The sequence below is a fragment of the Martes martes genome (genome assembly GCF_963455335.1).
Source record: "Martes martes genome assembly, chromosome: 10".
NCBI classification, from domain to species: domain Eukaryota; kingdom Metazoa; phylum Chordata; class Mammalia; order Carnivora; family Mustelidae; genus Martes; species Martes martes.
The window spans coordinates 113289297-113315495 of NC_137898.1; the positions used below are offsets into that span (position 1 = coordinate 113289297).

The following is a 26199-nucleotide window of genomic DNA, read 5'->3' on the forward strand; positions in this document are numbered from 1 at the left end:
ATAAGTGCCTGTTTGTTTACAGACCACGAAAGAAAGAACTTTTACAAAATGTTGGCAATACCATCTGGTTTACCAACGCCACACATCTTCAACACATACTTATAGGAACACACGGACATAGACCTCACAGCTTCTGTTTTTTAAAATCACTGCCATGAACAAAACTTACTCCTTACAAAGTTGAATCTCAATTTGTTTTTCCAGTAGATGGAAAAACTTAGGATTACCTGCCTGGGGAGTTAATGCCTTTTCTACTAGTATTTATGGAGAAGACACAGGATAAGCATTTGTCCTTGACAGGGCTGGTTCCAAAAGACCTTTCCCCCTTTTGTTTTCTTGATAAGAATTACAGCCTTCAAATTTGCATTTTAAAGAGATGGCCTTGATAAGGGTCTCTGAGACCAGATAGATCATTTACATTTCTTTTTGTTGGAAGGGCCAATAGCAGCAAACTTTTTATTTTTTCTAATTAATTTACATTTCAAAGGCACAGGAGGAAAACACCAGCCCCTCCTAGAAGGAGGCGCCCGCAGTCAAGGGCAGAGTTTTTAACCAGGCTTGGGAGCCTCCTTAGATAAAATGGGGAGGGTTTGGAATTGGTTAAAATAAAAAAAATATTAGCGGGCTTTGAATTCTTCCGGGAGCCACACCTCTGCTCCTGAAAGGACGGGTGTTGTAAAATTGTCTTAACGTCTTTTGTTTCAGGTAGCTTTGCTCTTTTGAGATTTTCGGTAGCCTTTTGCAATAAATCTTTCAACCAACGTGTTTCAGAATCTTGAAACCTTTTGGAGCCTTCTACGTGCTGATTAAAATAAGTGTCCCATTGTTTGTTTCCTTTCACTGGCACTTCTTAAATGATCTTATTTAATGAGAACGTTCCCCACAACTGGGCCATTATAATTCCAGGTTACCTTTGGTTAAATTCTTCCATCTTGCTAGATAGTGGCAACTTTAGGGACTTTTGTTCTTACACATAAAATAAGCAGGTGTGCTGGAGGTTATAAAACTTTCCGTATATTCTCACTAGGCCTTTAGGTTTCTCCGAGCCAAAGGAATACCTAAAAGGGACATGCCACAGGGCTGGGGACTCGGGGGTGCTTTACAGTGTACCTCATTGCATGGAAATGTTCTTGAATGGCAGGTAACCTAGTGCCCGTCTAACCAGTCCCATGACCAACTTACCCTGTTACAGGATTCTTAACATGGTAAGTGTGGTACCAGCCTTTAAATGCTGACCCATGCCCATCAGTGTTTGTGGCTTTATTTTTGGCTTCCAACATTCCCTTTACCAGCAAGTGGCTTTTACTGAAAACAATCCCAGAGGCCTTGCACTGGCCCCAGTCCAGCTGAAATCAAACCTAGTCCAGTCCCAGACCCAGGTGAGTTCTTACCTCTGACCCAGTCCAGTCCTCTGGTGGCCATGAGGAATTCTCAGTGTGGGCTAAATCAGCAGACTTCAGGAAACGGGGGGCACAGACTAGGCCTGGGGACGGGACTAAGCCAGGAAACCCAGTTCAAGGAGGCTGCTGGAGGCAACTGCAGAAGGGGTTCCTCCACGTGGCTGTGGGTTGAACCAAGAGCAAAGGGCTGGCCTTCGGCTAAGGGCCTCCTGCTACTCTGGAGGGCTCTGTGAACCGCTCTGTGAACCCTGGGTGGCAAAGCTGACTAGATCTGGAGCTCGAACACAGAAAGACCAGAGCTCAGACCACTAGGCACTCGCCAACGGGCCTCAGAAATGGCAGAAAAAGACAACTCAAACCTGTTTGCAGGGCGACGTGTCTGTGTTTCTCTTTGTCCCCAGGTGCTGACAGAGGTTTGCGTCAGATCCCAATGCTGCCACCAAATCTGTTGAAGAACAAAAGTTCAACTGAGTGAATCTGAAGGCTTAATTACCTTTATTAAGCAATTTATGAGGCAGACAGTATCCCATCTGGCAAGTGGAAGGGAGGTCTGAGGAGGGGTACAAAATAGAAGGTTTTTATAGGAAGGATGGTGGGGCAAGAAAGTCTTGAGCAAAAGAAAAGAGAGGATTTTTCTAGGCAAAGTCACCTTCCCCTGGGGGAAGGGCAAGGAGGTCTTAGGTGGATGAGACCTCCGCTTCCTTTGTTGGTGGGGGATGAAGGGGGCTCATGTGACAGATCACATCCCCGAAGCAGAAAATTCTTGGCTGACCAGGTAAGACAACATTTCTGGGGAAGGCTGAAACTGCAATTAGGTTAGGGGTGAAGCCCCAGGTTGCTGACTTGTCCTAAATGACACCATGTTGGGCCCGTTTAACAGTTCACAACTGGGCTAACTGTGTGGCCAAGAAGCCTAGCTTTCGGCCTATCTTGGTGTTTGACATAACTTCCTCTCTGAGCTTAATCATCTCTAGCTTTTGGTTGAAAAGTGAGAGAAGTGTGACTTCTCCCGTCACTTGGCCTGTCGGAGGTCACTGAGGGTTATGCACTGGGCTGATTTCAATACTATTGTATCTCATGGAGTAGGGAGACTGGAGGAGAAGGAGAGAGCTGGGGGCAGAGCTGGGTGTTGGAGCAGTGAGAACACACACAGCATTTACGGATTAAGTTTGTGGTCTTCTAGGAGCACGCTTTGTGGAATCCTGAAACAATCATAATAGCAACCTCAGAAATCACTCAGATCGCCGTAACAAACGCAGTAATGATGGAGAAGGTTCAAGCATTGTGAGAATTACCAAAATGCGACAGATACACAAAGTGAGTAAATGCTGTGGGGAAAATGGCGCCCGCAGACTTGCTGGGTGCAGAGTCACCACAAACCCTCAGTTTGTAAAAAAGTGAAACAAAACAACATAGTCTCTAAGAAGTGCAACCAGATAAGGTGTGTGGGTAGGTATCCCAGGGCCCCGTTTTTGTTAAAGACTCCATGTCAGATAGCTACATGGGAGGCATGCTCTTATGACTCTTCTACTCAAGAACCCACGTTGGCTCCCCATTGCCTGTCACCTTTGTTTCCATTTTGAATTCCTCACTGAGGCTGCCTGGTTGTAAATCACCCCACTCTAGACCTAATCTACCTCTCAAAACGCACCTCCCTCTGATCCCAAACACCCTTTGATTCAAGCAACTTTGTTTTTCCCTCCTTCCTAGGATTCTGGCCTCAGCATTTTGTTTCTATGATTCTCCTCATTGGGTTGTTCTCGTCGCACACTCTACCTTTTTTAGATGATAGATGATAGACAGATAGATCGCGATAGGTCAGACTTCAGAGTAAAGCGATCAATGACACCATGTACTCATGCACTCGGCTCCTGAGAAAGACACTTGTCCACCCTGGGCCTGAGTGTTTTGATCTTTAAAACTGAGCTACTAGTAATAATTTTCCAGCATTTCTGAGTGGGGGAACGAACCTATTTCAGTACCTAGAACACAGAAATACCTCACGTTCATCATCGTCTCCCTCCTCTATTACCAATCCCCAAACCTTCCCCCTGTGGCCGCAGGAATGTCCTGGCGGGCTCTGTGGGCGTCCCTAATTGCTCCAGGCCGTACATAACCGTCCCTCTCCTGACAGCTCACAGCACTTTATCTACACTCTCATTTGTTGTCATTCTAGTCCTTCTCGATGCTTACACTTCATCTCCTCAAATTATCTTCCATTTCCCAGCAGTAAGTGTGGAGATGGTCCTCCCACTGCCCAGAGCAGTAGCTGGGCACCCTCCACGGCCACCTGAGCAGGGCCTGAAGGGGGGTGGGGGGGCTGTCTTCTCACTCAAGCTCCACGGCCTGTGTTCGTGGAGTCCCCACACCCACAGCTTACCTGCGTCTTCTCATTCATAAAATGGAATCCATGATTACGGAACCTGTCTACTTACTGCACACAGTTGCCGAGGCCATGAGATTTAAAAAAAAAAAAAAAGAAAGAAAGCATTTTACAAAGAAGTGTATTTTGACATAACCTTCTTTCCGGGATGTAGCTCAGGGCTACTGAGGGATGGGAAGCACGGGGCCCTGAGGGGTACTCATGCCATTCTATCCTGGAAGGTAGGAATGATTATGAGCCCTCCCTCCCCGTACAGGAAGAAAACAGAAGCTCAAGATGGTGAGTAACTTCCCAAGATCTACAGCTAAAGAATGCAAGTTAACCCCAGAGCTGTTGGGTCTCAATGTCCATAATCATAGGATGCAGAAAAGGAGAGCTTTAGGCTTAGAAAAAAATAATATTTTACATTTGGTGAGAGCTCTCGCTAAGATGCATTAGTCGTCACATCCGAACAGCTCTGAAGATATGAAGAGGAATACATGACAGATACCTGGGAGGGAAGTGACTTTCCACGTGTTGAAAATGTCAGGGCAGGGATACAAGCCTAGGGTTCCTCTGCCCTCTGTGTGCACGCTTCCCACAGGGGCCACGATCAGAAATGGCAGTGTTGCACCCTAGGCTACCCTTGGCCATTGTGACGTGACGATTGCTGACTGTTACATTCCACTGAAACACCACTAACAATCAGACACAACGCTAACTTCTTTTAGGATGAGTGTCTCCATGTAAGGCTATTAGCTAGGTGCGTATCTTAGTAGATACACTGATCATCTCTATAACTTATCAATGTCTACACCCCATCTACCTGTGGGCGGCTCTGGTTCGGTCACTAACGGAAGCTCTTCCTCTTACCGCTTTGACCACTTTGTGGTGGCTTGAGTGCATCCAGAAAAAAGGGAAGAAAATCAGTTCCGATGCAGGCTATCTTTATAAGTCCTGATTTTAGTGTTTAAAATTCAATGTGATCATTTACCTAAATCATAATTTACCTGATCATAATTTACCTAAAACAGAATGTATCCCTCTTAATGGTACAAGGTGATTATTGACGAATATGTGTTCTAACTATAATGTCATTGGGGTACAGAACATTTCCGTCCCCTTGGAAGGTACCCTCCTGCCCCGGACACTCAGTTTCCCTTGCCTCCTCCTTGGGCAGTTGGTGATGGGATTCCCAACATGGGATGTAAGGTTTTCCTGCTCTAGAACTTTCTAGAACTGGAGTCCTAAGGTATTTGTTCTTCTGCACATGGTCCTTGCTATGGAGTGGCTCTCTCCTCGGCTTCAGGGACCCATGCTTTCATTTCCACATCCCCAGGGCTGGACGTCATCCTGGCGGGCTTCCTCTCCGTGGTGTGCATCACCAGCTAGGGCAGAGACCCTCATGTGAAATCTTCAAGGCATTTCAAAAATAAATACATATAAAAGTGGCAGGGACGGGGTGCCTGGATATCTCCGTCGTTAAGCCTCTGCCTTCGGCTCAGGTCATGATCCCGGCATCCTGGGATGGAGCCCCACATCGGGCTCCCCGCTCGGCAGGAAGCCTGCTTCTCCGGCTCCCACTGCCCCTGCTTCTGTTCCCTCTCTCACTAACTCTCTCCCTGTCAAAGAAATATAAATACAATCTTAAAAAAAAAAAAAAGAAGAAGGAGAAGAAAAGAAAACTGTCCTTTTTTAAAAATTAAAAAAAAAAAAGTGACAGGGAAGCAAAGAACCTGCCATTTCTGCTCCTTTCCTGGAACCTTCCCTGCACCCCCAAGTGCTCTAAGAAGTAAAGTAAAATCAAAGCGTGCTGAGAAAAAGCTCAGATTAGAATCTGCACAGTGAATTTTATTCTAATTAATAGAAACCTAACACTGAGCCCGGAATGCAGGAGCTAAGCTAGTGACTCACGTCAAAAGGCAAGTTTGTTTTTAATTATACAAGAGTTTTAGAACAACAGTACCGCCGCTATGAATATTTAATTTACATATTTCACACATGTGCACAAAGCCACACATCCACACACATCCACACAGAGGATATTTTAGTAACTCTGGGTACTTATTCTCTCACAATAATAAGGCAATAGAAGGAATGGATATTTAAACCGCTCTGTCAGGTGTTCCGAGTCCAGAGCCTGAAGTGTGGTCTCTGTGGTGTCCCTAAAAACAGAGCCATCTGCCGTGGGAGGGCAATAGGAAAGAAAACTTTAATTCTGGGGCCAACAGCTTCCACGCCTAAAAGCAACAGGGCTCCGTAGGAACGTCACCGTATCTGCAGGTTGGGGCCCAGGACGCAGGTGTCCAGCTCCTCCAAACGCTTCAGACTGAAAGTTTGTGCTCCCCCCTCCCCCCCAGAATCCGTGTGCTGCAAACCTGATGACCAAGGTGATGGTAGGAGGAGCTGGGGTCTTTGGAAGCTGATGAGGTCATGAAGGCAGAGCCCTTCCAAGAGAGGCTCCAGACAGACCCTTTGCCTTTTCTGCAAAGTGAGGACGGGGTGGGCGGGCAGTCAGCAGCCTGTGACCCCCAGCGTGGCGCACACACAGCCCCGCTGGCCTGGCCGGCCCCTGAGCGCGCACTTCCAGCCTCCAGAGCCCTGAGAAATCAATCCCTCTCCTTCGGAAGCATCCCTCCATGGTATTTCGTGCAAACAGCCTGCAGGGACTAAGCTGCCAGAGGAGGGGTGACTCTCCCAGATCACACATCCTCCTGCCAGAGGAACAGGGCAGGGGGGGGGGAGGAGGGGGGGTGGGGGGTGGGGACAGCACTGTGAGTCAAACTCTAAGTGCACTTTTCAGTTTTTCTCCCAGCCCCGCTCCCCTCCTTCTCTGACCTCACCGGCATGCCGGGGAAAGAAATTCCCCCAAAGATACTCTCCTCCATGTCCACGCAGGCTGGGTTTCAGGGAACTGTTTTTTGTGGGGGCGGGAAACAAAACAGGAAGTCTGTGCGGGAGCCCTGGGTATTTCTCAACGAGCGCACACACCCTGCTCAAAGGGAAGGTGGGTGAGCTTTCAGTTTCAGATGCATCGAGGCTGAGAGAGAAGAGCCATGGCTGGTGAGCGTCCCGCGGGCTGAAAGGGCACGTCTGGGGGAACAGGGGCCCAACTGGTCTTTAGGTCTCTGGGACTGTTCCAGGGGGCACAACAGAGGGTGGCGGCTGCTGGGGGGCAGGCGGGAGGGCAAAAGGAGGGCCCGGAGACTCCCTACAGCTGGAAGAAAGGCAAGGCCAGGGCCAGGAGGGAACCGGGGGGCTCCACTGGCATCCTGGGTCTGCTCTGCGGTCCTAGCTGAATGTCAAAGGCTCTGGGGTGACAGAGGGTATAGAAGTGGCCTGGGAAAGGAAATAGGACATCACTTGCATTTTTTTTTAAAGATTTTATTTATTGGGGCCCCTGGGTGGCTCAGTGGGTTAAAGCCTCTGCCTTCGGCTCAGGTCATGGTCCCAGGGTCCTGGGATCGAGCCCCGCATCGGGCTCTCTGCTCCGCGGGGAGCCTGGTTCCCCCTCTGTCTCTTCCTGCCTCTCTGCCTACTTGTGATCTCTGTTTGTCAAGTAAATAAATAAACTCTTTAAAAAAAGATTTTATTTATTTATTAGACAGAGAGAGACAGAGCAAGAGAGGGACATAAGCAGGTGAAGCGGGAAGAGGGAGAAGCAGGCTCTCCGCTGAGCAGGGAGACCGATGCGGGGCTCGATCCCAGGACCCTGACCTGAGCCGAAGGCAGAGGCTTAATGACTGAGCCACCCAGGCGCCCCTAACTTCATTATTTTCTCGTGTGGAGTTGAGGCAGGTGGGGCACGTGGGGACCAGTCCAGGTTTTCGGATGCGAGTGGCCGGAGAGGACCTCTGTCCTCAGGCTGCTCAGTGAGTGACCAGGGTCAGTGCTGAGGGGGCAGTGAGAGACACGGGGGTCTTCAGGGCTTGGGGGGAGGGACGTCTTTCCAATCGAACCTAAAGCAGGCTACTCCTTGGTGCTGACATGAGGGGAAGGAGACTGTTTTCATGACTTGAGGAACCCTTGTGCTTCGTGTAGACAAGATCCTGAAGGACAGACGGAGGCTGTTTGTCAGCTCCGTGAGCCCCGGGACCCTCAACGGCTTGCTGGATGAGCTCTTAGACAAAAAAGTGCTGAACCAGGAGGAGATGGAGAGAGTGCGATGTGAGAACGCTACCGCGATGGACAAGGCCCGGGCTCTGATCGACTCCGTCACTCGGAAGGGGCCACAGGCGTGCCAGATTCTTATCGCTTTTGTTTGCACGGAGGATTCTTTCCTCGCAGAGAAGCTGGGGCTCTCAGGTAAGGGTCAGTGCCCGGGGGGCCCGTGTCCTTGTGCCCAACGTTTGATTTCTTCCTCGCTCAGGTTAGTTTGCAGACAACGTCCCGGTTCCTGGCCGCAGGGCCCCGTTTCTGTATCAGTGCCCAGATGGCAAGTGTTCTGCTTCCTTTTCGCTCCTGGGCTTTTGACCTCAGGAGCCTTCTTCTGATGGAAGCTCTTCTCCCGTTCTGAGTGCACCGCGGCTCCTCTGTGGGACTTCATGAGTCGGTCTGAGAAGCTCCGTACTCGATTCTCCAGTCACCCTGGCGAAGCACCAACTCAGTCTCTCTCTCTCTCTCTCTCTCTCTCAGTCTCTCTCTCTTGTTAAAGTCCGGGGCTACCTGGGAACTTTTGTAGTCATCTCACGTAAAGACTCGGCTACTTTTTCTAACATCTCTCCAAAATCTGGCTGTCCAGGAGGAACAAAATATACTTCAGGAACGGTGGAGCCCTGGGAATAAATTCAGGGCCTATAGGAAAGTAAGGATTTTAAGTGGACACTTCCTTCCACTTACCTCCTCACATATTCCTCTGAGTAGGAGTGTCCACTAGTGTGGCTCTGGGCTTCAGAACGTTCTATGAGGCCCAGCCCCTGACCTCCAGTCCTTCTAAGAGCCCGAGACCAGGGGAACGGCCCCTTCTGTGGTCACTTAGTCCCTCCACACTCCAGTAGAGTCCAGCCCCTGGTCTCTTTGGCACTTGCCAATGCCATTTAGAAAGCGATGTTCTTTGAAAACGAGAAGCCCTTTTTCCTGGGGATTGGTTGAGGGCTCCGCCTTCCAGGTGACATAGCAAACATCCACGGATGGATGATGAGTTTCTCATGTTTCTTTCAGTAGCTTGTTCATTTAACAAATCCCCCCAAATTAAAGACAACCAGTGAATAATGGTCAGGGTCTAGAATACTTTCACAACAGCCAGAGAGCTCACCCTGCCCCCGTTCCTCTCCCTGCACAGTCCTGGAGGCGCTTGTCCAACCCACTGGGACACTGTAGCCTGGGGTCCATGTGACGACGTCACATGATGCCTCCCCGGTCAGGGTCGTCATGGCTTCATCTCTCCCTCATCTGCCGGCCAACTGTTGTAGGTCCACAGGCTGTGACAATGGGATAGAATATTTGGATGCACTTTAATGGGAGAGACCTTTCTAAAAGAAAGTTCTTGATGTAAGAAGACCTACTTCCTGTTGCCGTAAGAAGGCCTCCCCCAGAGAATGTTCTGGCAGTCACTGACGCTTAATGACTCTGCGGTCTAGCGGGGAAGGATGGGAGAAACCGTAGTGTGCTGCCTTGGCCTCGACCCTTCGACTCCCGTCCATTCAGAGCAGGGAAATGGACCATATTTTGTCTATGGAAATCCTGTCTTCAATAAGTACTACCAAATGAAGATCGGGGGGCATTTCTCATGTGCTAGCTTATGCCAATTCTGAAAGTTTCTGGAGTAAGCTTCTCGGGTGGGTGCTGTCATACTGAGATCCTCATAAGACCTTCAACAAATTTAAATTCAATTCTTGTCCTTAAAATTGACAATCATAAAAGTGACCCGAGAGGATCAATGAACAGGTTTGGTGATTTTATGCAACCAAACACTGTAATTGCAGCTTCCCCCTGTTTTCCTCCTCCAACGATGGCTTCTGTTACCTAGTAGGACGGATGCAGATTATGGAGGTGATATTCAGGGATCCCGGCACATGCGTCCCCAGACGGTGGCCCTGGTGGGCGGGAGGAGTAGCGAACTGATCAGAAGCCCGCAGATGATGATGAGGACAGTTTGCACGGGTATCCTGGCTTGACCACCTTCCTGTTCAGTGACACTTGGGAAACAAACTTCACCGACTGAGGGTCAGCCAAGGGTCACCTCATCCTCATTTTCTGCTGTGATAAGCCTTTGCAAAGCTGAGTGTCCATGGGCACATGCCTGTTCTTTTTCATTTTCTCTCCCAAGTCCAGGCCAGCTCTGAGTTAAACCCTCAACATGGCACGCCCCTGTCGGGCAGCAGTGGTCACGCCAGGAGCCATCTTGAGACAGGAGAATTAAGAGACCTCTTGATTCTCCCTCGGATGCTCTCTCAATACCCCTTCATCTTAGAAAGCAGAAATGGAGAGTCACTGCAGACACTCCTTTGTTCTGCATCGGGGGAAAGTTCTGGCTTCTCAGTGACCGGTGTGGTTCTAGGAGGCAGGCCTGCAGAAGGTGGGTTCCCTAGGGAGGGTCCAACACATCAGGCAAGATTCTCCAGAGACGATAAGCCACCATTTCTATGTTCTGAATCTTTCCTCAGGTGCGCCATCTGGAAACCAGCTTAACTCAGACTCTCAAGTAGCAACTCTTTCTTCACCAGGTAATGGTATTTTCCAAGCAAGAACTTTTTCTGAACCTCATCTTTCTTGACATTAATTCTAGGTTCATGGGATGACCCCAGGGTGAGAGGGTGATGGGTTACTCTCATGGATTGATTCCAGGCCTTTCTCTCTTCTTAATCCCTGCTTTAGCAGAAGCCATCCCTGTAGTTTACTACCACATTCATACACCCAAATCTAAATGTATTCCAAACCTGACTACCCGTTGGAACCCCACAGTTGACTCTTCTAGTGCCTACTGAACACAGGCACTCATGGTTCCCTCCGGGAGCTAAGCTTATCGTCCTTCCCTTCTCTTGCTTCCCCTTCAGTTTCCCCTGTCCTAGTTAACGGCACCACTATCATCCAGTTATTCAGACCAGAAACCTGAAATAGCTTGGGTTTTCTTCTTCCTTACTTCCAACATTCAAGCATGGCCAAGCTTACAGATCCCTCTCTTAACTCCAGACTCTGCCCTCCACTTCGATTTCTGCTACTCTATTTCAGAATCCCAGTTCTCACAGTGGCCTGTGGTTCTTCAGCTGTAACTCTTACTATGTTTTTCTTGTCATTAAAGAATTAAATCTATCCTTTTCTTGCACTGGACTTTAAACTTTATGAGGAAATTAGACACATCTGATTTATTTGTAGGTAAGATCCCATCACCGTAGTTGACTCAGTGTGCATGCAATAAATGTTTGTTAAAATACTATTTCAGTGCTTAATTTCATCAAAATTGCTAGTAGGCTGGGCCATGAGAAAAACATCTGACATACGTCAACTGTGTTATAGATCTTGCTCTATGGACTGTTTAGAGAGGAATGAATAAGACAAACAAGGTTCCTGCTTTTACTGATCCCAAAAAATACATGAAACACAAAGAATAGGTATTTAAGGATTTCTACCATCAAATTAAAGCTAGTCAAAAATTTGGGGATGGAAATGATACTACACACAACCATATCAGCTAAGATGATCCCAAACAGTAGTAAGTTAACCTGGTGTTAAGTTATTCTACCTTACTGAAAGATTAGTCACCAGATGATTTTTCAATTAAGAATTCTTATTGAGATAAGATCTTAAAATATTAGAACTCTAGATACGTTCATTCATTTATTCATTAATTTATACATTCAGCAAGCATATATGTGTTTATAAGTATTTTAAGCACAAAGATGTGGGAATGAGATGTGGGTACAAAGATAAGGACTCAAAGACATTGTGCTTTTACCAAGGAGATTCAATATAAAAGAAAGAAAAGATCCTAGCATCTAGTGGAAAAAATGTACAGTTTTAGGCAATAACATGGCCTTTCCTTGGAGCATCTATTACAAAAGGATCATCATCACCGTGAGAAAGAGAAATATGAAAGCAGTAGGTGGCCAGGAAGTTAGTATTAGGCCCAGTGTCACAGAAGAAAGATGAGAAGCTCCTCCCAGAAATCTTCAGTGGGGATGAATCATTAAACATGGCCCAGTGTGAATTTGATGGGTCCAGAGAACTCAATGGAGATGATGAAAGAAAATGTACTTCATGGGGCAAATGGCGAAACAGTCAGAGGCCTTTGCAAGGGTATTTCCCATCGTGCAGAACTTTCTAGAGACAGGGCAAAACTCTTTAAGTTGTGTCTATAGTTGAAAGAGTGTTTGTATTTCTGACAGAAGACAAACACAACAAAAACCCATTTAAGATTTTGGAAACTATGGGCAGAGAACTCATTACTGGTGTTTTGCATGGCTTGTTGGAAAAAGATGTTCTGAAATTGGAGAAAGCAGAAAAGAAAAAAAATTTATGATGCTAAACCTGAAGACAAGCCTTGGGTCTTTCTGAACTCTGTGTGACAGAAACGGCAGGAGGCAGGTCAAGCCCTTGTCCAAACTTTCATTAACATGGACAAATATTCCACCAGTGTAAAAGGTAAACTGAAATCACTTAATTATGGGTGTCTCAAACTTTCCAGATTCTACTTAAGTCCAAGGCCCCTCCAGGGTCCTCCATAATCCCGCCATCTTTCCATTACTAACATAATTTTTACTAAACTGGTCATCATCCTCTGAGAGGCCACCTGGCCTTTTGTGGGAGGGGACCCACTTCCCAGTTAGCTAGGAAGTTAGGTCCCTGTGCTTCCGTTGCTTATAGAAGAGCTGATTGTGGACTCTGGGGAGTAAAGGATACCTGCACATGAACCCAGGTTCTGCCCCTGTAGACACTCCATGATTTCATTCCAGCTTCTTCATCTCCCTAGGCATCAGTCTCAGCATCTGTGACGTAGTGACAGTTCTGGTAACTTTTTCACAGGCTAGGGACATCATGGCAGGCACAGCGGACAACTACGTAGACAGTAGCCTCGTCCAGAGCTCTCCTCTGAGCTCCAGACACACTTAACTCTAGCCGTACAACCAACGTTTCCAGCTAAAAACTCCACTGACTTCACAAACTAACGTCTACAGAGTTAAACCCTTGATTCCCCCCATCAGATCTGTTCTGCTTCTAGCCCCTTTCTATCTCGGTGGACGGGATGATAAGCAAGCAAGTCTCTCTATCTAGAGCACAAGTGTTTTCTTCATGAGGGAAGAGTAGCTCTCGGCAGAGTGCAGACCACACCGGAGGCCGGGAAGAAACACAGGATGAACATGACACATAAAGAACAGGCATCCAGGAAATCTTAGGTCTCACAAGTATTACTTCACTTCTATTGTTTAGATCTTTCTAGTGCTTACTCATTCCCGTGTGTCACAAAAACACGATCAGGAGAACAGCTGTCAAGTGCCCAATCTATTAAAACTCTTGAAGGCTTCTGACCTAGACTGAATTGTAAATAATTACTAGAACCTAAATAGCCTCTAACCCAAGTTCACCAGCGACAGACTTGATCCACTATGGAGGTTAAGCTCAAACCCTAGCCCCGAAATCTCAGAGTTGATCAATAATAATAACTATAATAATAAGCAATAATAAACAAAAGGCAATAGAAAACTCTAGCAATCTCACTATAGCAAATAGGCTTTTTCAACGAGTCCCTCATGGGGGAAGGGGTGCTCTGTCCACCAGGACACACGTGCTGGTTGGACAGATCTCCAATATGATGACCACGGCTCTGTTCTCATTAATATGTGAGCTGGTCCTTATGCAGGCTTATCATTTCCTCTTAAATCGGGGATGGAATGGAGACAATTTTGATAAAAAAAAAAAATCAGAGATCACTCAGCAAATGGGAATTGAAACTGAATCATAGGAGCTTCGAATAATCTGGAGCCCCCAGGAACCACCATGAACATCAAACTGAGAAGTTCAGACTATCGGCAGAGTCTGAGGCGGCACCCGAAGGCGGGGGAGCTGCGTGAGCGGGGCTACTGACGTATGGAAAGACCTTGGCCAGGCCTCCTGGACACGGATATCATTCTGATTCATTTCATTTAACAGACTCATATATGTACATACGATGCAACGGGCACTGTTAGTCTGAGGAATAGCTATTTGGATGCCAACTGGCCAAGAGAGATGGCTTTGTCTTACGTTGCACCAGTCTCTTCCTTTTTGTTATCACTTTAAGGGGTTTCTTGAGCATTTCATTAAGTAATAGAGAAGAAAGTTAACATTTTTATCTGAACTCCGAATTCTCTCACTTCTTTCTGTGTACCTCCAGGCGAATGGAACCCCCTTTGGGCAGCAGGCTGCACTATAGCACTTATTATGTTGTAACAGAGGGACTCATTTTCACGCTAACTTTACTACTAAATGTGAGATAGAAATCCTATCTAATCCCCAATTTTATCTGCAAACACAGTATCTGTACCCAGATACAAGATGGTCATTAGGAACTGATGCTTATTAATTAGGATGTTCACCAATCCTGGAGACAGAAGTGACTTCTGCTGGGAAAACGTACCCTTTGACCAGAGACTAGCCCAGGACCCTGGATGACCTCACATTGGTGGAATCTTCTGGAATACAAAGGGAGAGCATATGTCTCTGTTTAAGAAATGTTCAGAACATCTAGCTTCCTTAAGGACTTACAATCTGCTATATCTACAGAGGTTGGGTTTTTATCATTCAGTGTAGAAAGACATTTATCACAAAAATGTGATTTAAAAACTAATGGAAACAAATGAATGAAATAAGAAAAAAATGTAAAATATGAAAACTAAAAATTTTATACAAGATAACATTGCTTTTGTCATTTAAGTAAAAGAAAATCAGAGGACTTCTTGGATGGCTTGTGTCACTGAACACAAAAGTTAATTCCTTTCATGGACAAACCCCTTGTTACATTAGCTCTTGGCAAACTGCTCAGTTCTATGAAGTCCTCTTCCTCATTCCTCCAATGGTGGGCTCAGGACTTTCCAGGCTTCTTGCACAATCTCAGTTAAGGGAGGCCAAGCAGGGTCTGACAGTCCTACATTTCTCTAGGGATTAGGTCAGGATGAGTCAGAGACAAACTTCTCCACATGGTAGGAGGGATTTTCTCACATTGGAAAACACAGCTTGAAAACTGTGCTGGTTGGTTCACACGTTGGGGGCAAGGACACCCAGAGTACGTTAGGGTCCCTGACAGACAACCCTCTGGTCAACCCTGGACGTAGGGCTGGTTACTAGAGTCTCTCCTTTAAGTCACGGACCTCACAGCTGGGTGAGGAGCCACCGCGGCTTGTCTCCTCCACGAAGGTCGTGAGTGCACACAGTCGGAGATTCCGCTCCACACGTGCGTGGGTGTCTGTCTGTGCCACGTGAGGTGGGAGTGGACTCAGGATCGTACTCTCTCCGACAGCAGAGCTGCCAGCCACACCCGGTGACTCTGGGCTGGAGCCACGACCAAGTAACACATGCTGAGAGGATGTGATTTTGCATCCTATTAATTAATTACCCCGATTAATTAATTTCACTGGTTTCTTTTTTGTTTCTGACCATGGACATGACCAAATTTTGAATGGCACATGTGGCTCAGTCTCCTTGCTAGGGGACAGCGCTCCAGTAAATCTTAACTCGGGCGGTTCTTGCTCAGAGACCATAGCAGTTCCACTTGGACAAATGAGAACCCCAGAGTAAAACCACTGGAAAAATCAAACTGCTTTTGCTGAATACAGAAAGGCTAAATCTGATCCCCAATCATGAAGGTATTTTCTTCAGAATTATCAGAAACCTACACTTGCATTTTCAGGGGGATCTGCTTCCTCTACTGACAATCTTCCTGTTCTTCCTACTCAAAATACACCTCCTTACACTAGAAGTTGGACATAATGATGACCCCTACGCCCCGGAAGGTCTTCCCATCATCTCCCTCCTCTGTCAGTATTCTTAAGTGAAAACTGGGTCCCAAAGGCAGATATCCTAATTGATGATCCGTGCTATATCCTGCAGCTTTTGGGGACACCATGCCTGGGCCACCTGAGCCAGAAGAACCCCCCAATACGCTCAAGCTTTGTCCTCATGAAGAATTCGTGAAACTCTCTAAGAAGAAGGCTGCAGAGGTGCTGTGCCCGGTCCATGACATCGAGAATAAGCGAGAAACAACTGTTTCCACCACATGATTTCCTAAAACACTGATGGCAGAGTTGGGGGGTGGGGACAGTGGCAATCTTATCCTTAGATGCTCTGAGCAAGGAGGAAATCATGTGGACCTCACACAGACTCCGATGCTCTTTCAGCCCCACGACAGAATGCAGACGTCTCATCTTGTTCATTTATTTGTTCTCGAATCTATTTGTGATTTAGGACAGCTTTAGCTGTCATTACCGAAGCAATGTATTTATGAGAGAATATGGCTGAGTAATGGTTGTTTGCATTCTCGTTGAAAAGCCTAGACATGAAGCATTTTCTAAAATATAATTAAAGTCTGCACAGCATTGTATGTTGATGTGTTTTTAAGAAAAAAAAAAAGTACCAAAATAATAATGTTACCAAGGAAAAAAGACCACTCGTGTATTCATTTTTAGCTGGAGCCAGTGGCAAGCGTCTCCTGGCTTCTACAGAATTGTATCTGAATCTTGAATGTGAAGAAAGACTTGACTAGGCAGAGAAGAGAGAGGAGGAGAGGGTGCGAAGTATTCTAGGCTCCTGAAGATTCTTAAGGAACCATCCCAGCTCTACACTGGGTCCTGCCGTGGGCTCTTAAAAGAGAACTTACCTCCCGCCTGCACTTCTTGCTACTGCCAACTCAATCCATTACAAAGAGATAGGAGAGCAGGGCCTTTGGGTACAGGATAGAGGACTGGGTGGCTCAAGGAGCCCTTAGCGCAGTAACAGTGGCTGGCAGATGAGGGTTTCAAAGGAGCCTGAGGTAAATCAAACTCACCGTATGTCTGTTTCCTGCAGATCTACCCAATAAAGGGGAGAAACGATCGTACTCGGCTGGCTCTCATCATATGCAATATAGAGTTCGATCATCTTCCGCCCAGGAATGGGGCTGAAATTGACATTGCAGGGATGAAGAATCTGCTGGAAGGCCTCGGCTACGGTGTGGACGTGAAACAGAAACTCACTGCTAAGGTCAGGGCCCCTCACCCGCCCCTAAGTGTATATTCAACGCACATCCTACTACGAACATGTTAGCTTTAGCCTGTTAGGCAAACACCTTGACATCCTTATGTGTGTTTGTGTGTTGAAGACATGGAAGTAAGAAACAGGGAGAAATTTATGTCTTTTTCGAGCTCTAAATATCCTCAGTTCCATAACTGGGCAAAGTGGCTGGCATGTGTATCTAGACAATCCTCACTTCCAAAGCGGGATGATTAGGAGTCCGTCCCAACAGTCCCTGCAAATCCTAGTGTGATGTAAATGTCATGGGAGTGTACTCACCATGTATGAGCCGAGCCCCAGCTGTGTCCCAGGGGCTCTTGCTGACATTGGGCAAAGGTCTGTGAACGAGATGGGCAGCTCCCAGCTCCAGTGCTCTGGGCTTGCTTGGTGCGGGGGGTGATCGTACCGTAAGCAAAGCAAAACATGTCACAGATTTGGTGCGTCTCTGGAAGAGCGAAAAGAAAGTTAAAAGTAAGTAAAGAGAAAAAAGAACCAGGAAACATGAGAGCAAACTAGTGAGTGGGGATCCCAGCAAACCTGATGTTAGATGGGCTCTTCGGGGAGTTAATACGGAAGCGGACCCATGAGTCTGGGGAACCGCACGACCTGTGTTCTGGATCTGAAGGGAAGCCACACGGGAGCCGTACAGAAACACCAGGGCGGCTGGACCCTGGGGGAGACGAGGCACGGTGAGAGAGGAGTACTTGTACATCAGAGGTTTGATTTTATTCTAAGCACGGCGGGAACAGTTTTACGAGGGAACCGGTAGGACGCATTTATGACACAAGGCTCCTATCAAGTCATGAGAGATGGAAAGGAAAAAGTATGTAAGCGACAAAAAGTGACCATAAAATGTACGAAGAGGACAGTTTATATATCGCCACCAGGACTGGAAAGTTCTACCCACTGCTCCATTATAGAAAGAAAACGCATCCTGGAGCAAGCAGTGCCTGAAGGCATAGTGAGTGGGGCATTCTGGACGATTCTTAGGCTGCTGCTTGTGATAAGCAGGAGGTGAGACCAACTGAAATGCTTCTCCTATCAAAGTAAGATCTTGTGGTTTTTTCCAGGGTATGGAGGCAGAGCTGCGGGCCTTCGCCTCCCGCCCAGAGCACAAGTCCTCGGACAGCATGTTCCTGGTGCTCATGTCTCACGGCATCCTGAGCGGGATCTGTGGGACGGCGTTCAGCCCGGAAAATCCAGACGTGCTGCCTTATGACACCATCTTCCAGATCTTCAATAACATCAACTGCCTCAACCTCAGGGACAAACCCAAGGTCATCATCATCCAGGCCTGCAGAGGTGGTGAGTTCTAAGATGGAAACCCCAGAGGTCATGCCGGTGTCTGCCAAGAACAGTACTGTGTGCTTTGCTTCTAGAGGAGACGATCTTAGACCCCATTCGGGGCAAACAAACTAGACTGAATGAGCAGGAAACTTGCCCTAGGGGGCTAGTGTCAGGAGCATCTGTCCCATCAGTGGACACATTTCTGCTCAACTCACGAAGACCACGAGCATTCCTAAATAGAAGTTAAACACAAATATTCAAATCCTGGAACAAAATGATCTTAATGAGGGCTTTCCTTGTTAACGTTTTACATTTTGACAATCTCTGGCTTGAGAAGAATTTCCTTTGAAAGTGAGCATATGATGTACTGGCGGCGTCTTTTTATCCTCAGGCATATTGGAAGGGAAATGAGTAGGAAGGTGCGGGAAGAACAACAGCCAAAAAAACCCCCCAAAACAAAAAACTTTTCTCCTGACTTCCAACTGCCCTTTTGCTTTGTGGAGCAGTGTTTGGGGGGGGGGGGGGACAAACATAACTTCGCTTAAAAAATGTAACTATGCTCTCTGGAATTAGGCAAATAAGGCTTCAACTCCTGTTGTCTTCCTCGGAAACGGGCCCTTCCAGTTTTGTGATGCTGTCAGCGCTAACTGGCACGTTGCTGAAGGACCCTAGAGAAGGGCAGAGCGCTGCGTGTGCGTGTGCGTGTGCGTGTGCGTGTGAGTGCGTCTAACTGCTTGGAATAACTGCTTAACAACACAGGTGTGGGCAATTGCTCTAGTCATCCTGAGAGGCACACAGTGTGCAGAGATTTGATGTCTCCACAGAAAATCCTGGGGAAGCCTGGGTCAGTGACTCGAAAGCGGCCTCTGCCGGCAGCATTTCCCATCAGCCTCTGCTCCTGGAGAGTGACGCCGTCCACAGGGTCCACGTGGAGAAGGACTTCGTTGCTTTCTGCTCCTCGACCCCACGTACGTGTCTTTCCAGGGCACACAGGGATTGGTGGGCCTGAGGCGACCTCTGAACGACTTTAGAGAATCAAAACAGGCTCCACGCGGCAATGATCCGGGACAAATTTTAAGTGTTGTTGCTATCGTTTAAATCTTGTCTCACCTGTTCTATGGAGACGAAGATTCTGTTTTTTCCCCTTACTTTCTAAGATCGTACTTTTATTATAAGGGTTGTGCTTTCGAATCAAAGGTACACCAAACATTAAAACAACCCTAATGCAAGGAACCCCCTTTCCCATATACCACTTTAAAACAAATGACTGATTCCCTTTTCCACTAAATCCATTCAACAGTTTGAGAAGAGTTTTTCTGGATCCTGGGACTGGCTGCCCTTTCTCAGATGCTCACACAAGTCTTCCACCACACACCCCCGCCCAGTGTGGACGCCCCCTTTAAAACAAGTAGAAAATGATACCTTGGGGGCGTATTTGATGTACTAACAGTAGAGCAGTGTTTAGTTCTTGACCTCTACATAATCATGTGAAGAAGCCTTACAATTGGGTGTTTCTAAGTTGCAAATTTTTATTTTCAGTCTTTTTAAACCACTTTACAGAAATATGACTGACATCTGCTAGGACTTCATGAGTTTGGAGATAAGAATATATCTGTGAAGCTATCACCACAGTCCATGCCATGAACATATCCATCCCCTCCAAAAGTTTCCTTTCGGTCTGTTCACCTATTTTGTTGATGACACTGTGAAAGACAGCACGGTAATTAGTCTGTAAATGGCCACCTGTGTAAACGTGGTGACAGTCTTCTAGCTTCTAGCCTTTCCTCTGTAAGCTGGGATAATTCCAATTATTTCTCAGACCTCTTTTGGAAGCCAAGTGGATGAACAGAGGGCACACAGTTAAAGGTCAGTCAGTCCTAACAATACAATAGGACTCCTGGGTCTTCTTTTGCAGTTCTGATGGGCTGCCCTGCTAGTTCAACCTCTGCTAGCTTTTTGTTTGTCTATTTGCTTCCTGTCTGTGGAAAAATGAGTTAACGTAGGGTTATAGCTGCTTCTCCTAAACATACCGAGATAACTACCAAGCTATGCTTTAGAAAAACTGTAAACAAAGTAAGAGTGAAGGCCACAGCTCAAGGCTTACCGCCTCCTCTCTTCATAGATAACGTATCCTGGAGACACGTCACAAAGGGATCTCTCTTCATTGCACAACTCATCACTTGCTTCCAAAAATACTCCTGGTGTTATCACCTAATAGAAGTATTTCAGAAGGTAAGCTTGTCTTTCCTCTTCTAGTCATTTGTCTGTTCAGGAAGGCTTTGTCAGGTGACAATGTTGGAACTGGTCAGGCAAACACAAGTGGAATGGGACCTGGTACCTGTCATCTAGGTGTTTAAAACCTGATTTAGAAAAAAAAAAAAGAAAAATGCCAGTTCACTATAGCAAGAGATCAAAATATAAAGGAAATAATATAAAATATAAGTTTGTCTGTCATGGGGTATAAGTTCTTAAGTTCCAAAGAGTGGGAGGTATTTGCATTAATTTTCATTGTTTACTTTATTAAATAAATATGGACTGGCTGGCATATTTGTGGGCTCTCTCCTGGTGACAAAGGGGTGAAGGGGACACGTGTGACCTTAAGGTTCTGTAGCAGGTACATTGCTTGTGAGACACACGGTCACTGAACAAGTAGGCCAACAAACAAATGTGTGGTTATGGATTGTGATGGGATCTGTAAAGAAAAGTCTGAGGACATGTGAATGGGGTGGTCCAGAAGGGGAGACCTGATGCTGCTTCCCCAGCTCTGGACACTCCTTAGTCGCCCCCTTTCCCTGTTTACTTTCCTCCGTGGCTCTTCCCTCCATGCACTTAGTATATGTATTTATAGGTTCATTTTTTTTTTTAATCTGTATTTACTCACTCAAATGTGAATTTACGAAAGCGGGGATTTGCTAAATGCAACATTCAGGCACATAGGAATTAATATCCATTGAATGAATAAATGCTCGAATAAATAAATAGATGTTCTCCCTTTTTTAGGGAACAGGGATTGCTATTAAGAACATGGAAAATTGTGGTTGTGTTTTCAATCAAAACATAGAGAACAGTTACACTCTTCTGGAAGAAGAAGGCAATACCACGAGTAAATTGGAGAAGACAGCAGCATGACATGAGTTGGGGTCTCTAAATAGGAACTTAGCAAGTTAAGTCCTTTGGATGAGTAGGATTTGGACATTGCACTCGGAAGGGCATTTCCAGGAAAGACTAGAAATAATCGATCTAGGTTCAGCCGGATCTCATTGATCAGCCCGTGGCAAAAGACTTCAAGTCAGCCTGGTGGCAGGGATATGAAAGTTACTCAGTGTTCTGGACTTAAGAACAAAATCCTGGGATTTGAGTCTCACTAAATTGAGGAGTTAACCCTGGTGGACGTAGAAAGTAGAGAATTCTCAAGATCCAGTTCTCATGAAGCGACCCCAGGGGAAAACTAATTGTAAGATCACAAACAGAAAACAGGAAACAGAGTTTGAAAGGGCTTGGATTAGGCATAAAGTGTTTGAGAAAAAGGACATATTCTGACACCGGGTATCACTTTTAAGAGGTAGGGCAGCACTGGCAAAGGGTCTGAGTGTCCATGGGGCTGGCCCCATCAACCCTAGGAGCACCCTGAATTCCCGGAATTTCCTGGCTCATGGTGGAAAATTTTTCCTGAGAATTCATAAGAGGCATCATCTAGCCCCTCTTTTTGTTTTTAGGTACAACAATCATTTGAAAAACCAGATGTCAAAGCCCAGATGCCCACCATTGAACGAAGTTCTCTGACAAGACCTTTCTATCTCTTCCCTGGCAATTGAAAACGTTAAGTGCCGAGAGCTGTTGGCGGGTGGAGTAAATGGGAAAGTAATATTGGTGGTGAGGTCCAATGACCAAATGGCAGCTGACAGCTTAGTTGGTCCCATTAGTGTTCCTGGTTGATGTAGTTTGGCGGTTAGGTGCTGTTTTTTACTCTACTTCTGTGCATCTGAATCCTACCTCCACCTCCACAATAGAGCCGTTGGTTAGTTGAGCGAAACCAAGTCAGGAAGTAATGAACTGTGCAGGACACAGCGTAGCAATTATCAAAATAGAAATGTCCTCATGTTTCCACTGACTTACATTCATCTCTCTCCCTCCCTCCCTTGCCCACCCCTCCCACATGCCGAGTTCCCACACATGGCCTCAGATCCTGAGAACACGGGAAACACAGGAGCAGGGAGAGAGCAGGACTTTGGTCCTCTGAGTGCATACATGTCACGTTGCCTCTCTGAGTGACTGCTGCCAGACGGTACCCTGTGTGGAGGCAGACTCGGGTTCCGTACCACTCCCACGGAGTGGATCTCACACTCGGAGTGTGCTCTCGCAACTGTACACGCTGCTCACAAACCCTCTGAGCACCCACCGCCACATGTAGTAGTATTATTGTTATTATTATTTTTGGTCAAAATATTTTAGAATGGGTACATCAAGGTTAGACCCAAATTATTTCACTGACTCACAGCCGCTTTATATCATTATAAGCAATTACGAGTCTGCCTCTCAGAAACATCACTTAAATTCTGTTTTATCGTGAGGTTGATCTCAGTAGTTCAGTATGTGCCCCTGCCATCTCCCGCCGTTGGTTTCTGACACAGTCCCGGCGCAGTTGCCCAGATACTTCAGTGTAACAGCTGCTAAGGCCTAACTAGTCCAAGGGAACTGCATGGAGGGACTGGCTTATTTATGGGACTCGTATGTATCCGGCACCTACTACGGTCCAGGTCCTGATCCAGATGCTGGCAATATACCAGGCGACAAAACAAGTGGAGTCCTTGCTCTGAGAAACATGCTCGACCGAGGGGATACAGACTCTAACCACACAGGAAACAGATCCTGCGTTGAGAGGGAGAAGAGCTAAGAGAAATGAAGGAGGTTGAAGAGCCCCAGAGGGTGGTTGATGTCGTGCTACAGATAGATTATTTAGGCAAAATTTCCTTCAAGTGATAAAATGGTACAGTCAGAACAAGGAATGGACAGGCTGGTGGGGGAGGAGGGGACCTTGTGGTACCCGTTGGGGGAAAGGTGTCCCAGCTCAGGGAACAGCAAGTATAAACACCCTGAGGCAGAAATGGGCCTCATGTGTCTACAGAAGGGCCAAGAGGCAGCAACCTGGGGGAGAATGAGATCAGGGAAAATGGTAGAGACAAATTCAGAAAAGTGGTGGGAAGCCTGTTCACGTGGACCTTGGTGGTCACATGGTAAAGGTTTTAAATGTTTTATCCCGAGTGAGACAGAGAGGACGTTTCAAGTGCTCTTACGTACGGAAATGACATAATCAGGGGCCTGGGTGGCTCATTGGGTTAAGCCTCTGCCTTCGGCTCAGGTCATGATATCAGGGTCCTGGGATCAAGCCCCGCATCGGGCTCTCTCCTCAGCAGGGAGTCTGCTTCCCCCGCACCCCCCACCTGCCTTCCTGCCTACTTGTGATCTCTCTCTCTCTCTATCAAATAAGTAAAATCTTTAAAAAAGAAAAAAAAAAAAAAGAAATGACATAATCTAGTAACAGAGATTTTGCAAAGATCACCTCGAGTACTTTTGGGTGAGTAGATGACAAGAGTCACAACTATAAGCCAAAGGAAGTGGCAAAAGCCACCCGGAAGAGGATGGGAATGGAATCGTGAGAAGAGACAGACTGAGGTCTCTCCGGGATTGCTGTCTTGACATCTTGACATTCTGCTCTTCTTCTCTCCTTCAGGCCATCGCAGGCAGTGCAGCCCGTCTTGACCAACTTTGAAAAGTACCTTGACCAAAGCATGCTCATGTGACCTTTTGTATTTCAATAAAAAGAAAACAAATGAACTGTCTTTTACATCCTCTAGCAGAGAATGGGATTTCCGTTAAAATGGTGGTTGAATGGAAATCAGGTGGAAGACGTGAGCTGGATTTTCCAGCTTTATGGCTCATAGGGTGTGTGCACTTCCTGGGGGAACATAACCAGCCATGACTTGACCTTAGCAATAGGGTGATGGGAGGCAGTACCTGTCCAGAGACAAGAACTATAAATTGGTCAGCTCCTCACTCATATACTTATCGGACCCTGGACCTACAGAATGATCTAGAAGAATTTTTCTAATTTATTACTTGGCCAACATTATAGGTGGAGCTTTTTTTTTTTTTTTTTCCCTTCAGTAAACTGTGAGTTCAGCAAATTAATCCCATGTATTTCTCTTCCTGCTCTACGTTTTTCTCGTTAAGTATTTTTTCCCCCAGACTTCTGCACTTTCTACATTTCAGGAAAATCTTATCCTTTAGCAAACCCCTGACTGTCATCTAAAACAAGTTGGGCTTTTGTCCAAGATGGCGTAAACTCAGGGTATTTGTACAAACATACAAATACAATTAGAAACATCACAGAAAATGCAAGGGAATGTTAGCAGTGGAAGGAATAATGTCCACTCTTCTGAAGGATGAGTGTTGGTAGAGGAATTTTGGCTACATGGCCGCTAGAACTACTATGTAAGGAGATACACCACTTCTACCATGTCCACAGAGAATGCTGGATAGACATTTTAGCACATAGCTGAACTAAATTAAAAAAAAAAAAAAGGATACTCTAGATGTCAAATACAAACATAATAGTTAAAATTTATATAGGTTAATTGAATGTCAAGATTATTGTAAAGATTTCAATTATTAAAAGGGATTTTTGTGTATAAGTAACTAATTTAAGCCTCACAACAGCCCTGTAATTACTACCAACATCCTCGTTGTACAAATAATTTAGAGCTTAAATGACCTGTCCAAGGTCACACAGTTAGCAAGTGAAAGTACTGGACTTACTCTGAAATCTGAGTTATTAACCATTGTGCTGTGTTGTCTCTCCAAAGCAAGGACAGACTAAAATTGTAGGGTTTCTGAACTGTAGGGGTTAACTGAATTTTGAATTGCAAGGATTAACTAACACTACAAAAATTCACGCTGGCTTTATTTCTGGACTTGGCCTGCTCGTGTAGACATCTAAGTCACCTCACAAAGATTCAAAAATATGTATCACAGATGCCTCAGTCTTTGACTACCGAGTGGTAATACTAGAAACCTATAACAGAAACTAATAACAGAAAGGCTGCCTCACATCTGCATATAGCACAGAATGGAAATACACACGCATACGCACACAGATTCCAAACATAGAGCTATGTGTACATATAGGCACATACAAAAACCAGGAAGAAAAACATATGAACTAAGCATTCAACTTAAGAAGTCAGAAAAATACTAAACCAATACATAAATAGAAGTAAGCAAATCATATGGATTCAAAAGAACGCATGAATGAAATCGTAATGAAACAAAGGACTGAGCAGGTCACTGAAGCAAACACTGGCCCTTTAAAGGGCTAATGAAATTACAGACGGCCAAGACTGAATGTGAAAAAAAAGAATTAGCACAAAGGCAATATTCAAGATAAAAAGGTATTATGAATACAGATAGACATAAATGCAGAAAAAAAAAAAATTAGAGAAGGGGCGCCTGGGTGGCTCAGTGGGTTAAGCCTCTGCCTTTGGCTCAGGTCAGGATCTCAGGGTCCTGGGATCGAGCCCCACACTGGGCTCTCTGCTCAGCAGTAAACCTCCTTCCCTCTCCCCCTCTGCCTGTCTCTCTGCCTACTTGTGATCTCTCTCTGTCAAATAAGTAAATAAAATCTTTAAAAAAAAATCAGAGAACATCACACATAACACAGAGGAAATATACGGAAAACTTTCTAGAAAAGGTAAATTAATAAACTTAATACATGATAAAATAAAAAGCTGAATTGACCCATAAACATTAAATAAATGAATTTTTCTTTGTCATATTTATCTGCAAAAATAATTAATAGACCCAAATGGTTGTAAAGACATGTCTTACAAAACTTCTAAGAAACTAATAAGCTCTACTTTCAATAAACATTTCCGCATAAAAAAGAGAAGTATGCTTCTTAAATTCTTTTACAGG

The 26199-nt window shown here is 45.9% G+C and overlaps 1 protein-coding gene across 1 annotated transcript; it reads left to right on the forward strand.

Moving 5' to 3' along the window:
- The first annotated feature begins 6524 nt into the window (after nucleotides 1-6524).
- On the forward strand, nucleotides 6525-24081 carry LOC308351307 (caspase-1-like). Its single transcript, XM_080816863.1, has 10 exons — nucleotides 6525-6825; nucleotides 7804-8067; nucleotides 10368-10427; nucleotides 15784-15893; nucleotides 16738-16911; nucleotides 18012-18246; nucleotides 19053-19196; nucleotides 20351-20460; nucleotides 21945-22047; nucleotides 23960-24081. The coding sequence occupies exons 1-9, from the start codon at nucleotides 6819-6821 to the stop codon at nucleotides 22041-22043; spliced, it is 1203 nt and encodes a 400-aa protein (XP_080672989.1). The 5' UTR covers nucleotides 6525-6818; the 3' UTR covers nucleotides 22044-22047; nucleotides 23960-24081.
- Nucleotides 24082-26199: the final 2118 nt, after the last annotated feature.